Source organism: Fopius arisanus, unplaced genomic scaffold, assembly GCF_000806365.1.
Source record: "Fopius arisanus strain USDA-PBARC FA_bdor unplaced genomic scaffold, ASM80636v1 scaffold00001, whole genome shotgun sequence".
Classification (NCBI taxonomy): domain Eukaryota; kingdom Metazoa; phylum Arthropoda; class Insecta; order Hymenoptera; family Braconidae; genus Fopius; species Fopius arisanus.
The window spans coordinates 1,646,283-1,659,559 of NW_011887740.1; the positions used below are offsets into that span (position 1 = coordinate 1,646,283).

The following is a 13,277-nucleotide window of genomic DNA, read 5'->3' on the forward strand; positions in this document are numbered from 1 at the left end:
ATAATCCAACCCAATCCACTATAACGAGAGTTTACTGTGTATGAATCCCACAATTAGTTGCTCCTCTCCAGTTCACATTTTAATGTTTAAAAAATCTTCCATGCGGAAGCAAAAGAATTAAACCAAAATCATCTGATTTTCCCCATGAAAAATTCGTAGAGAAAACGAAGATTCCGGATCAACATTCCGGATTAATAAATCCTGTCATTCTTCAAATGCCAAAAGCCTCACAATATTTTAATAAATTCGAAATGAATGATGTGCCCCATTTTTTCACTTCCAGAATAATCAACTTATTAAATTTTAATGATTGGAAAATTTAGGTCAATCCGTATTATGATGAACAAATTAGTTCCGGCAATTAGTTCCAATAATACTTGATATTTTCATCCATTCCATCGTATCTCGTATTTCCATTCTGCATTAATTTAATTAGCGGATGAAAACGTCGAAAACCATCATCCCTACACATTTCTCTCTCGCCACTATTAGTATGAAATGACTTGTTGAAAATACTCGGCATATTCCATCGAGTTTCATTGAGAGTTCATTCCTAAAACGCAAAAATTTCATAATCCAAACATTGATAAAATCCGAAAGAGGACACGGCGTGAAACGGATATATCGACACCTTCTCAACTTCTATCGACTTTGGTCTCCTCCGGTTTCCGAAACCACCGGTGGTTCCTGTTGGAAGTCTCCACCGATATATCCAATTTTCGTGTTAAAACACGAAAATTCTTATCATCAAGAAAAATAAAGCTAATACTTCACGCTATCTAACGCACTCACGCTTCCATAAATAAAAAAAAACAGCCGTAGGCGTCCCTCATTGCTTTTCAGTCAATTCGTTTGCCTACTGCCAATTTACAATACCGAATATTCTCCGTTTATTCGTCCATTTAAAAAATAAAGGATCCCCATGAAATTCAGGGGTGAAAAACAAGGAGTACGATTATTTTTAATTCTTTGCATAATCCCATTGAAGGAATTTGAATATCTCACCACGCCAAGTTTTATCACCTCCCCTTCCATTAAAACGCCAAGTCTATGTGCGAGGGGTACATTATATTTCAAGTAATTCAGGGGTCATACATCCACTGCTAAAAAAATATAAATTCAACAATTTTTATCTAGATTCTGAAATCTGCAATTTAACTCGCCTTCGGACAAAACGCACTAGAAAAAGTTTTATTTTACAATACTCTTTGAAATTAAACTTCTTTATATTTGGATTCAATAAATAAAATAATGACAATTGATTCAACTGAATTGATGCCTGTCAATCAACAACAGTGAAAAACTGCTCGTAATAAAATTTCGAGCTTAAAAAAAATCGTTGATTGGCATCAACATTAATGCACCCTTCGAGCTGAGCAGACAGATAAGATAAACAAAAATATTTTTTAATTATCTTTAAATAGTTTATTTAATCTTATCTCACGGCGTGTCGCCTTTTGCGCGTGATTTTTCTTCGTCTTAGAGTTTCGTCCTAAACTCATAACGGAGTGTTAGTTTAATGACTTCGCAAAAGTTCAAGGACGTTTTTATACTACTGGCAAAAAGCATTTTGGACGTACACATTGAGATGGAGTGAATAATAGTGGAACAGAGGAAAAAAGAACACTATCATCATGACCACACTATTGATTTTCTCACTTTTATAATGGCTTGCATAATGTATGACCATTTCTGAAGTTTACAGTGATGGTTTTTTTTTCTCCCCTTATTTCCTGATTGTGTACTATCGTGACCCACATCCCTATGGATGACTGGAATAAAATTTGATGTTCCGAATAAAAAAAACCGGCGAGAGAACAATTTTTTCATTTAGTTATAATACCCGGTGATTTAACGATACGATGACGTGACACTCGTAACAGCAATAAATCTTGTCAACATGATAATTTGTCGGGACTGGGAATGAATCACTAATGTCATTTCCATATTCATTCCTCCGCGTAATTAATGAGCCAATTAATTCAACAGTTTGCTCGTAAATTTCAATATGATTGAAGTCGAGGAACGAAATTGAGGTGTTCAGAACTTGAATAGAAAGGATTTTTTTGGAATCAAAAAACAATGACCAATGAAAGCCACATATATAGGACTGTGCAAATCTCGCAAATTTACTGAACAGATTCTCAATTCAATCGGTTTTTTTCTGGCCTTTTACTTTACTCAACAATACTCTAGGGAAAAACCTATATATTCAGCCGTACGGCTTTATTCTTGAAGGGAGAACTAGGGTGCAGTCGAACTGTTCTCCATTTCATTTCTCCAAGTGGATTCATCAAAACTCATTCGGTTTGAATGACGAAAGAAATTGATGGAGAATATCCTAGAGTCATAACAGAACAGCATTATAAAAAGTTTATTGGATCTTAATTGAAATCCATTTGGCTTCTATCTCATCTATATTCTCATCTAAATTCGGCTCTATTCCAAATTTTCGTCTGAAATTTCCGGTGTATCTTTCGGAAATATAGAATAATTCTGAAATATTCCCATCGTCAAACATGCATCGAATTTAAATCCGTTGTTCCAAGGAATCCTGCTGGAATAAAATTAAATTTTTCCACTTTAATGAATTATTTCACTAAAAAATTTTATATTGTTGAAAAAACTGAATAATGAAAGCATTCCATTCTCGAGGCTCGCCCATGATCCTCGCCTCAGCATTCTTCGGGATGAACTATTTAATTCATCGAATAATGATAAGAACATTTCATGTTATTAAATTTCTTGCCCAAGTTACGGATACGCAGATCCTTCGCCTTAAAGCTTGCTGAATCAAAAGTTGAGGTCCAATTTGAATGACTATTCCGGCCCTTTCATGGGAAAACACATCGACCAGAAGGGAGAACTACTCAAACTCCAAGCGATAAAGAAACCGTCTCAGGTGCCCTCGCAAATTGCAACTCGTGGAAACCCTTATAAAAACCGATATATCGTTTTACGACAAAGTCCTCTGAAGCATTCAAGTGTAAATGCTTCAATGCTGTAAAAAATTCTCTACACCACCTTCTCTCCATTGCCCTTAACAGTCCAATGGAGTTTGTAATGCCACATTCCTTCATGCATCGTCTCATTCAAACTTTTCGCATGACTTGAAATATCTTTCAAATTTCCATATACAATGAAAATTTCCACACGAGCTTCGGAAATTACCGAGTTCACCAGCCGATTGATTAGAAAAATACGAGAGAAATTTATTTTTCCGCTTGATTGTCGGTAGGGAAAAGAAATAGCCGAGATTTCCAAAACGTGTTAAAACCCATTCAACTTAATAGACCATAGGAAAATTAACGTGTGTGTATTTTTTCTGTGGTTTATTTCTTCTGGGATTCGGGATTCTACTGTACATCTATTTTATTCGCCCCTAGAGGATCATAAAACTTGTAGACGTATATACGAGAAGAAAAAATGTAGAATTACATGGCACGTCAACGGCCAGTGATTAGTCAGATGCAAATGATGATTGCACCATGATAAAAAATATCCGTAAGATCTCGATACCGATGGGTTGGAATTTTTGTACATTAGTGCGAGGATAGAATATTTCATTTCATATAAAGCCATCCATTTCGACATAAATAATGCAAAAGGGTCGGACGGTGGCCTTGCTGGGGTAATATCGATTCCTCGGTGAATATCGATTAGTCTAGTAGGTTATTCGGTAGGCAACAATGTATTTCACACGGTAAGAAAACGGGCGCTTTTACTTCCTCTTAACCCACGCGTCTTTCACTCATAGTCTGGGGGGAAGTGTCATAAATATGGGCCATCCAAGTTTTTTGATTCCCTTTAATCCAAGAAGATCCACTGTCCGAAACTTTAATGAGCCACGGAATGACTTTCATTGTTGGCCGACAGTCACGAGAGTTCGTGACAATGACGCTCCCATGGCGCATTAAAAAATTATGAAAGATTATCCCGACGGGTTAAGCATTCTTTCTTACCGAAATTCACACATTTTATAGGTTTCGCATACTTTATCTGAAGAGAGAACTTAGTATAAAATCAATTATTCAAAACCAAATTCTTTTTACATTAAATTACATCATTTTTATTTAAAAAAAAACACTTTTGGAGAATTACATTTCGAATTTTTAATGACGAAAAAGTGAAATGGAATTTATGTAGAACTGCGAATCATTTAATTTTTTGAATGATCTCGTAATTTCCTATTTTAAAGTGCGTATGATTCCGAAAAAAACGCGCAAATGTCGAAAATCCAATCAAAATAATTGGAAAATTCAGTTGATATTATGACTCAAATTTCAACAAATTCTTACTAGTGCATGAAAGCCAAAATCCCATTTGCGATTTTTCGTAGAAATGATGAAGTGCCCCATTCTGCTGAAAACTTTCGAGAGAAACTTTCCCAAGATGTGAACGCAATCGATGGAAAAACGAAAAGAAATCATGTTTTCGTTTGAGTTGCCTCTTGATCACAGCGAATTATTGATATATGTATTTGAGGAGTAGACTCTCGTCGTCTGAAAATTTTGAACATCTCAAAGGTAAACGTTGGGTTGAAGAAGCGCCGTAGAATCCTAATGGCTTTTGAATCCCAAATTATTTGACTCTCCTCCAAATTTGGTGCTCTGATGGCGTCCTTTGAATTTCATGAAGACAATCCGCCAACTTTCAATTGTTTGTGTCGTATATAAATTTGTATTGAAGGGCTCTCGGCAATTTTCCTCAGGATTGAAACTCCCCGAAAACAATAAAGATGCTCCTTGAATCCGATGAGTTCCTGCAAGATTGAGTGGTCTTCAAGAGTAAAAAGTGCAGTCGATGGTGCTCTCTAGAACTTGGAAAACAATTTTCACTCTTAATTGATGATGAAGTTTCCCGATCTTTGGGCATACGATACAATCCATGAATAATATTCCACACATTTTTCTTTTCCCAAAACCCCCAACAAATACCCTATAATTGAAAAATCCTTTGCTTAAAACTAACAATTGTTTTAAAAAAAGTAAATCAATATCCACATTCCGACAATATTGAATAATGCTCGACAACTGATCCCCTGAAAAAAATGTTGCATTACCAAATAGATCTAAAATCTATAAAAATTGGATTGAATTGAATGACCGAATTAATAGTCGGTCCTTTGGCCAACAATACATTTCCATTGCGCAGCCTTTATTGTTTAGACTTCTCCCCACATTTCTCTAATCGTCAATCACTTCAGGGCTTCATAAACTCCTTGCCAAGTTCCTCCCCCCAGCCCTTGGACGCGCTTCTCTATTTGTCTGCAAATAACGCCTATAAATTCAACACGTGATAGACACTGCGCGAGTATTGAACCCAAATTAACGTTATTTGCGACAAGAAAGAACAGCGCATTATCGATGACATTGACTGCTACCCTTGCCACAACCCCCATGTATACACAAATCAATAATAACCGCGATACACACAGACCAGAAAGAGAAACAAACTCGGTGGGTATAAAAATATTCCACCAAGACTGGACAATACTCGAAGCGGTCAAGGGCACTTGAGTGCAACTTTATAGAGTTGGAAGACCGACCATGATAATTGCTTTTTCTTCTATTTTCCCATACGTAGAATATTCCTCCCTTCCTTCCCTTAGTCCCTTTCCTCCCCTTCATCCCCCTCATCCTCTTCTAACCGCTTCCTTCTTCAAGACAATTCAACGTCATTCACTTGTACTTCTCCAACCCTCGGTCAAGCCATTACCCACACGTGCAATATGAAAAACGTCACGCTCTATACCAAAGTGCGAAACAAAAATATAACATTATTCATGTTGCATATTTGAATTGGATTATCCGGGGCATAAAAAAACAATCACAACGGAAAATAGACTGGGCGTGAAATGGATTGATAAAAAAATGGCAAAGCTCCGATTACCTTCGGGAAATAAAACGCACTCGACGCAATGCACTTCCCGCTAATTGACAATTCACGGAATGCCTGATGACATGGTAATTAAATTATGAATCAATCATGAACGAATTTCGTCAATTTTTGGACTGACCGCTGAATAGTTTCTCATTCTCGAACAACCAAACTCGTATGAATTTTTCTATTTGTTTTATGCCATTCTCTCTCGTCGGATACACGTCAGTCTCCTTTGTTCCACGTGTGCTTTCGATTCTGGGGTTCAAAGCCCCTGGCTCTCTTCCCTCTTTTTTTTTTCCCCTTTTCATTCCCCAGGAGAGAACAGACAATTCGCAATAGGAACAATGGAACCTCTATGATTCCCTTGGCTGTACAAAAGTACGTTCAAGATCACTGTCTGTACACTCCAGTGGTCGAGTCGCAGTGGAAAAATCATGTACACGATCAGACGGCGCACTGACATATTGTCTGGCACACGTACATAATATATACATAAAAACGGATGATATTGACCGAGCGAATTTCATCATCAGTCACGCACTTGAACCCGGGTGAATCGATTACGTTTTTTTATTCCTTGAGGTTCACTTCGAAAAAGAGATGATGGAGGAATTCAGAATTTCTTTAGAAATTCCGGCGAGAGGTCTCGATCAGGAAAAGTTCGGGTTTTCCCTACGATGCGTCAAACACTAAAATTGAAAAGTTTTTGATTCAAGTTTTCATTTTCTAAACAAATCATCATTCAGCATAAAAAACCCAATTTTCTTGAATAATCAGGATAAATGAATTATTTAGTGAGCGTTTTTAATTGAAATTCAATTCCAAATTATGTAATTGAAATGAGAATAAATTTTTATCAGGAGTGTAACACTAATGGTGTATAAATGTCAGACAATAATCGCGGTGATCTCATAATACTGCGGGTATATTTTCCATCTCCGTAGCCTTTACGATGATTTTTCATGCCCGATTATCGCGTGTAACTAGACACGTTTGACCAGTCGTTCCCCCGATTCCGTTCTCTCGAAGCGTGCGATAAGGACGGGTAAACAGGCCTTTTACGGCAAGTTGAGTAGTTTAAATGGCAAGATGAAATTGACGCGAGCAGCGATGCATAAGCGGGGGCCACCACTTTGCCATGCGCTATCGACCGTTCGTGACTATAAATAGAGCCGCCAGGCAAACTACGGATAGTAAAAACCAGGGGTGGAGGTGAAATTTTTCGTCAGCCAGCCTGGATCAGGGTTAGAGAACTAGTTAGCATTTCATGACAAACTTCACTCCTTTCCATGTACCAGGGGGTGGGTGTCAAGGCTCGTGAGTGAGTTGTAAGATGGAGTACTGAAATTGCCCCCAGCCCACAAAACTCGCTAACTCACTAGGGAATTTGTGTTGCTGAAACCTTAAAGTCAAAGCAACAACACACGTCCCCCATGTTCCCTCCGGGTGCTTTCAAATTCTCCAGGGATTTTTCATTAGATTTTATCCACGAAAATATCACCATCAATATTCAACTCCCCTGGGTTATCAAGTACGTTAATACTGTGATAGTTTTCAAGGGATACATTGTGTACGAGAGCCTCTGGATTTCGGAGATCATTATTTTCAGTTTGAGGATTTGACACTAGATTGAATTTATGTTTTTTGTCGCCGTTTGATTTCACAATCGAATAAATCCGATTTGAGGATTTCTTTTGTATAACAACTCCTGTGGTTAGATAGCTCCAACGATCTCGCACCCGTACCATGAGCACTCGTGTGTAAACAGCTCATCTCCCGAAAATGGCGTAAACTTGGTGTCAAGTTGTATAGAAACTGAAATGGTATTATCACGTAGATGAAATACGCCCCGATGGGTGTCGTCGACACAGCCGAACAATCCACTGTGAATTATCGTAACGTTGTGCTTAGAGATTCGGAAACTTCATGCAACAGTAATATTCCAAGAACGATTCTTATCGCCCCTTTTTGCCACATTATTTTGGACATCAATCAAGCCCCGTAACCATCAATCATCCCCTGCTACACCCTTACAAAAAAAAAAATCCACCCCACGTTCCCCCAGAATCATTGGAAATATTGATGCCAACAATGCAAACCCTTTACCGATGAAATTCAATTATCAAAACTTCAACAAAACGAAAAAAGATACTCGTATTGTCAATTATTTTCAATTATTCCCCGGTGTATTTTCAATTTCATGAATATATTGCACTTTCCTGCAACGTCAATGCATGTGATATATATATACAAAGAATGAATGAAATGGCACACCGTAATGACGCAATGTCCACAAAAATGTTGGATACAGAAAAAATTTTCTGAATAAAGAGGAGTAAAAAATAGAACAGACGAGAGGCACCTGAGTCCGTAAAGAGACTGAGTAATGCGTGTTCCTGAAAATAGAACAGAAGAAAATGTGACTGCATTTGTGGATAGGCGCTCTGTACGAGAGCAGAAGAAGTCGCTTCGAAAAGTGGTAAAACTTTTAGGAAGAGCCCACATATTATTTCATCCTTTGTACGCCTTACCCCCGGCACTCACGTCCTTTTGTCCCCGTTGTACTTTAAAAGGTACATATAAACCGGCCCCCATTTGGTCTCCACACAAAACTATGCAAAGTGAAAGAACAAACTAGCAGCTCTAACCCACCTCACTCGATTTGGTCGTGTGACGAAAAATGTTGAGCATTGACGCAATAACAAGAGTAACAACTTGGGGTGAGAAAGAATTGCCTCACGATCGTAACACTTTAGTGTTTTTGCGATCACTTGGAGAGAATGCATTACCCCTGTTGAGAGAATGAAAGAGGGATAAAGGTAAAATGGTTCGCATACAAAAGCTCCCTTTTACAACCTTTCAAAAAAAAAGATGGATAACAGCTGTTCAGTGTTCACGTCAGAAACAATTTACCTGAAAAGTTAAAAATTATATAAATCCACATTTTCACGATTACAATGCCACCAGTAGCGCTAACTCCACACATGGGCATTAAACAGGACGAGGCAAAAGCGTAAGCCCTTAAAATTCAAAAGTTCCCGTACTCAGCACTCATTACCGCAACGCGATAATAATTCTCCATGACTCGGCTTTACCGGGTTACCGGAAAATCCATCGTCCCGAAATCCCCGGCGCGGTTCAATTAACCAGCCAAGTCCAAGACCAAAAATAAAAAATAGAAAATCCTCCTAAAATCCTCTATTTAAAATCTCGGATCGTCACATGATAATGTAAAGAAAAAGAAAATAAAATCCCGACAGAATTTTTCCCGAGCCCCTTCAATGGCTCTGAATTAAGAAGGATGCGGCGAAGAACGAGTATAAATTGAAAAGAGGTCCTTTTATTCCAGCATTTTTTACCTCCCAACGCGAAATCCCCTCCGGCACATTTGCCATCGATCCTCCTCCAAGGATTACTTGCGCGTGTACTGTTTTGGGGTACCCTCTTCACTCACCGATCCTCCCTCAATCACTCATCCATTCGGTTACTCAGCATTGGGGTTTTATGCCCACCAAATGACTCAACGATTCTTCAAAAAACCCCTGCAATGACATACAACTATCAGCCTCGAACAAATCCATCCCTCCATACAATCAATCAAATCAATTCCTAATAAAATCGATCAGTAAAAACTCATCCTAATTGAATGAAAATTCTGTAATCCTGACCTAGGATTAGGACTCGCCTAATTTTTCGGGGGTTTTCCTGCTGAAATGGAAAATGTGAAAAAATCATAGAGCCACCGCAAAGTGTATATAGCCAATATATATAACGGATACCTACCCCCTCCCCCCCATATCGTGGTAAAGTGAGGAACTACAGAGAGGGCTAGGAGCCACAGTTGGTTGCGAGCTGTCGCCCTGTGTGGATCGCCCCTCGTCACCAGTAGTCATTCGATCGCCACAAATTTCTTTTGCTTTTGTAATTAACGCCGAAATCCTCCTGAGCCACTGAATCACTCAAAAATTCCAATGCCACTTGTATAAAAACCAGTGAAGTTTAAAATCAGCGGAGAATGTGAGGCTCAATGATGTGCCCATACGAAAGGTCAGAGGATAGACACGGGAACTCACCAGTTAATATATTGGAGTTCATGAAGCACTGAGTAACCCGGATAGAGGCATCCCGTATGTGGATTTCACCTTTGCACTTAAACCTCTCCGAGTGCAGGGGTGACACCGATTCCCTCCGCTGGCTTCAATTACCCTGACATCAGTGCACCGTTTCCAGGAGATGGAGTGAAAAATATTTGTGATAAGCATGACGCAAGATGATTCGAGACGCTCATCAATTTCTGTGATTCAAATATTTTCACAATCGATTGAATCCACTCCATTATTCTGTCGATAATATTATCAAGAGCGAGATATTCAGTTCGTTGACACTAAAGTCAAAGCAGATGATAAACACTCGGATCGTCACTTTAAAGAACATGAAAGACTCGACAAAAATCCATAATAACACGGTGAATCCGGATATATCGGAGGCCTACTGTTGGCTAATGTAATTACCTTGGGGTACTTTAAGAACATTAAATTCCAATAGGACTTCATAAATAGCCGGCGAGTGGGAAAAACCGCGAACAAAGACAACGAGGTTTACGTAATGCAACCCCTTTAACAGAGTGGAGTAATTGAAGGGGGTAATAAACAACGGCAAACTTGATAGTTCTGTGAATAGATAATTGTAAAGTTAGTGGCATTAGGAGCAAAAGTTTTTATCCGCTTATCCGCCGATGGAGTCGCTGATTAATGAGGTGAAATTAGGGAGAAAAGAGTTGAGTGGGTGAATAGAGTGGTTGAGTGGATGTTATCCAGTGGTGATTACGTGTACTTGAAAAATCCGTACGCACTGAGAATGCCAATAACTAGAATGATACATGCCCGGTTCATTGTCGGGTCCGAGCTATTCAAGAAAGTTCTCAGGTGAGAATTGGACTGTCTTTCACATCAACGATTGTCTACAAAGTGGATACTATCGGTTGTGATTTTAGTTACCAAGTGGAAATACGTATGAGTGATGAGACTGAAGTTACAAAAGTGAAGTGATGACAGAGTAAAATTGTGCTGACGGTGTTTCAAGTTTACATCAATGTGATTTGATGGGTCAATGGTAAATTGCATATTCGGATAGTCTCGTGTTCCAGATAGACGGTGAAATAAATAGTTAACAAGGATCGGGTGAATTGAATAGGGAGGGTGCTCTCTGCATAATTAGGAAGTAGGAGTATCCATAACTTAATTGACATCAGTCCTAAATCAACAAATTGTTAAATCATCAACGAAATACAGCGCGGTACGTGTCGTCATTCGTGAAAATTAAATGTAAAATTGTGATGAGCTGCTGGTGGGTGAGTTCTGATGAAGGGATAATTTTGGATGATTGTTATCTCCGCTCAAATGTTTAACTCACAACTGCCAATGAATATTCTCCAGCTGTCATTTTGCATTCCCCATGAGGGATTCTCTTTCGCAATGTTGATCAATCGCTCCGACCTAGCTCAGATGGCCGAATAAATTTCTCGAGGAATTTGAAAATTCATTATCGTAATTGTTACGAGCACCTGGTGGTAATTAGCGTTGAATAAACGCTGAGTAATCTTTTGAGGGACAATCATCGTACCTCCGTTGCCAAGGATTAGAACCATGACCCGGGTCATGTTTATCCCGATTGTTCACCGTTGTAGTAATTTCGGTGTAACAATGCAAACGGGACAGCCGAAATCGTTATGTTGCAGGCTGTTATGCTAGGGAGTGGACCGGGTGGTGGGAGACGTGAACGTTATCCCGGTTTTTATTTACATCGCCGTTCACGATTCAGGATGAACCGGGGTGAACAAGAAACACTGTTCAGGCAGAGCCGACAGCTGACGAGAATAGTACCGTCACGTGAGGATTTAGTTTTGAGCGTACTTAAGGCACCGATTAACCAACAACAGACACAATTTCAACATTCCCATTATCCACACAGTCCACCGGAGCATCACGTCAATTGTCAGGCACATCAAACACATAAAAGATGCATCAATCAACCAGGTATAAACCAAGCCTATCTGCGATCGATGAATCGATCAATTCAGCGTGTAATTACATTCGACTTTTTTTTTTATGGATGGGTGTAACGAATCCTGTCATTTGTGGTCAGGGGCTTCTCCTGCACAAAATTGTAACCTTGAACTGAGGGAATTAATTCAATAAGACATTAGAAATCATGAACAACATTAAAATTGTTTTCCAACAAAAAAAAATTACGAAACGTACGACCAGGATTTCATCCCGTCGCTTCATCATTTTTTTTTTGCAGTACATTTTTTCATCAGTTTTTTTTTACAGGGATTATTATGAGACTCATTGTGATTATCGATTTTTTTACATTTTTTCATCAACTGCATTTTTTTCAATTTTAATTGAGTATTATGGAGGAAGGGTGGAAATTTGGGTGGTAGATTGAATCTATCAGTGGTCTAGATCAAATATTCAAACTGGCATTTTTTCCTTCACTTTGGGACGGCAGCCATGTTGAAACTAGGAATAGGTCGGAGTTAATCAGAGGGCTGAAACTTTTGTTGATGTTTCACGAGAAAAAACCTACTCACTCCTTTGTTACGTGGGGGAAAAAGGTGAAGGAGAGCATGCTAAAAAATTGAATTCATTCATTAATTAGAGTGAGGAGTTTCGCATTGTTCTTTCAGCCCCCAAGTATGACCCTCACAGACGACTAAACTATATGTAGCTCAATTAAGCCTGCATACCGTGTTTCAATTGTCGATCGTTGTGGCTAATGTGTAATCGTGAAAACTCTCCGAGGGGAAAACTTTAGATCACATTGGATGTCCACTGAACGAGGGATCTACTCAGGCTGACTCGTACTACTTACACCCGAAAAATATTCAGTTAAAATTACGAAAAATATCCTCACGGTTCTGTGACCGTGAATACAGAAAAATTACGGGACGTTCTCGTCAAAATTCGGATTCGGTTCGGAATTTTTGCTGAATCACACGAAAGTGTCACGTGTGAATTTTTGACTCCGCGTAGCCAAATTATGGGTTCCGAAATTTTTATTGAATATCTCCTACCGTTTAACACCCATAATTCAGCATTTCCGACATATTTAAACGAGGATGGGATAGAGATCGCACTATGATCAAAGGTAAATGTACCGTTGACACGTGGTTACCCACATGAATTCCACGCCAGAAGGCACGTCTTTGTTCTCAGCATTACGGATAATAATTCAATGAGCACATGATATAAAGTGTGCGCGTTATTACGAACGTGAGATGCCACTGGTCCATGGCGAGAAGATAGTTCTTTTATTAATGGGGCTTGAAATTTAACGAGGTAATTATTTTTGAAGTGATTAACCGTGTGTCGCATTACCCTTGTCAACAA

General features: G+C 38.9%; 1 protein-coding gene across 7 annotated transcripts in view; it reads left to right on the top strand.

Moving 5' to 3' along the window:
• Positions 1-13,277, top strand: part of LOC105271217 (potassium voltage-gated channel subfamily KQT member 1) — a 54,240-nt gene that overhangs the window by 14,919 nt on the left and 26,044 nt on the right. For 4 of the 7 annotated variants that reach the window (XM_011312649.1, XM_011312737.1, XM_011312816.1 and 1 more), the window contains exon 1: positions 11,612-11,918. The exons of the other annotated variants lie outside the window; for them this stretch is intronic. In XM_011312649.1, the coding sequence (XP_011310951.1) occupies positions 11,612-11,918 (307 nt within the window). Of the gene's footprint in view, positions 1-11,611; positions 11,919-13,277 lie in introns of those variants that run through there. 7 annotated transcript variants of the gene reach the window in all.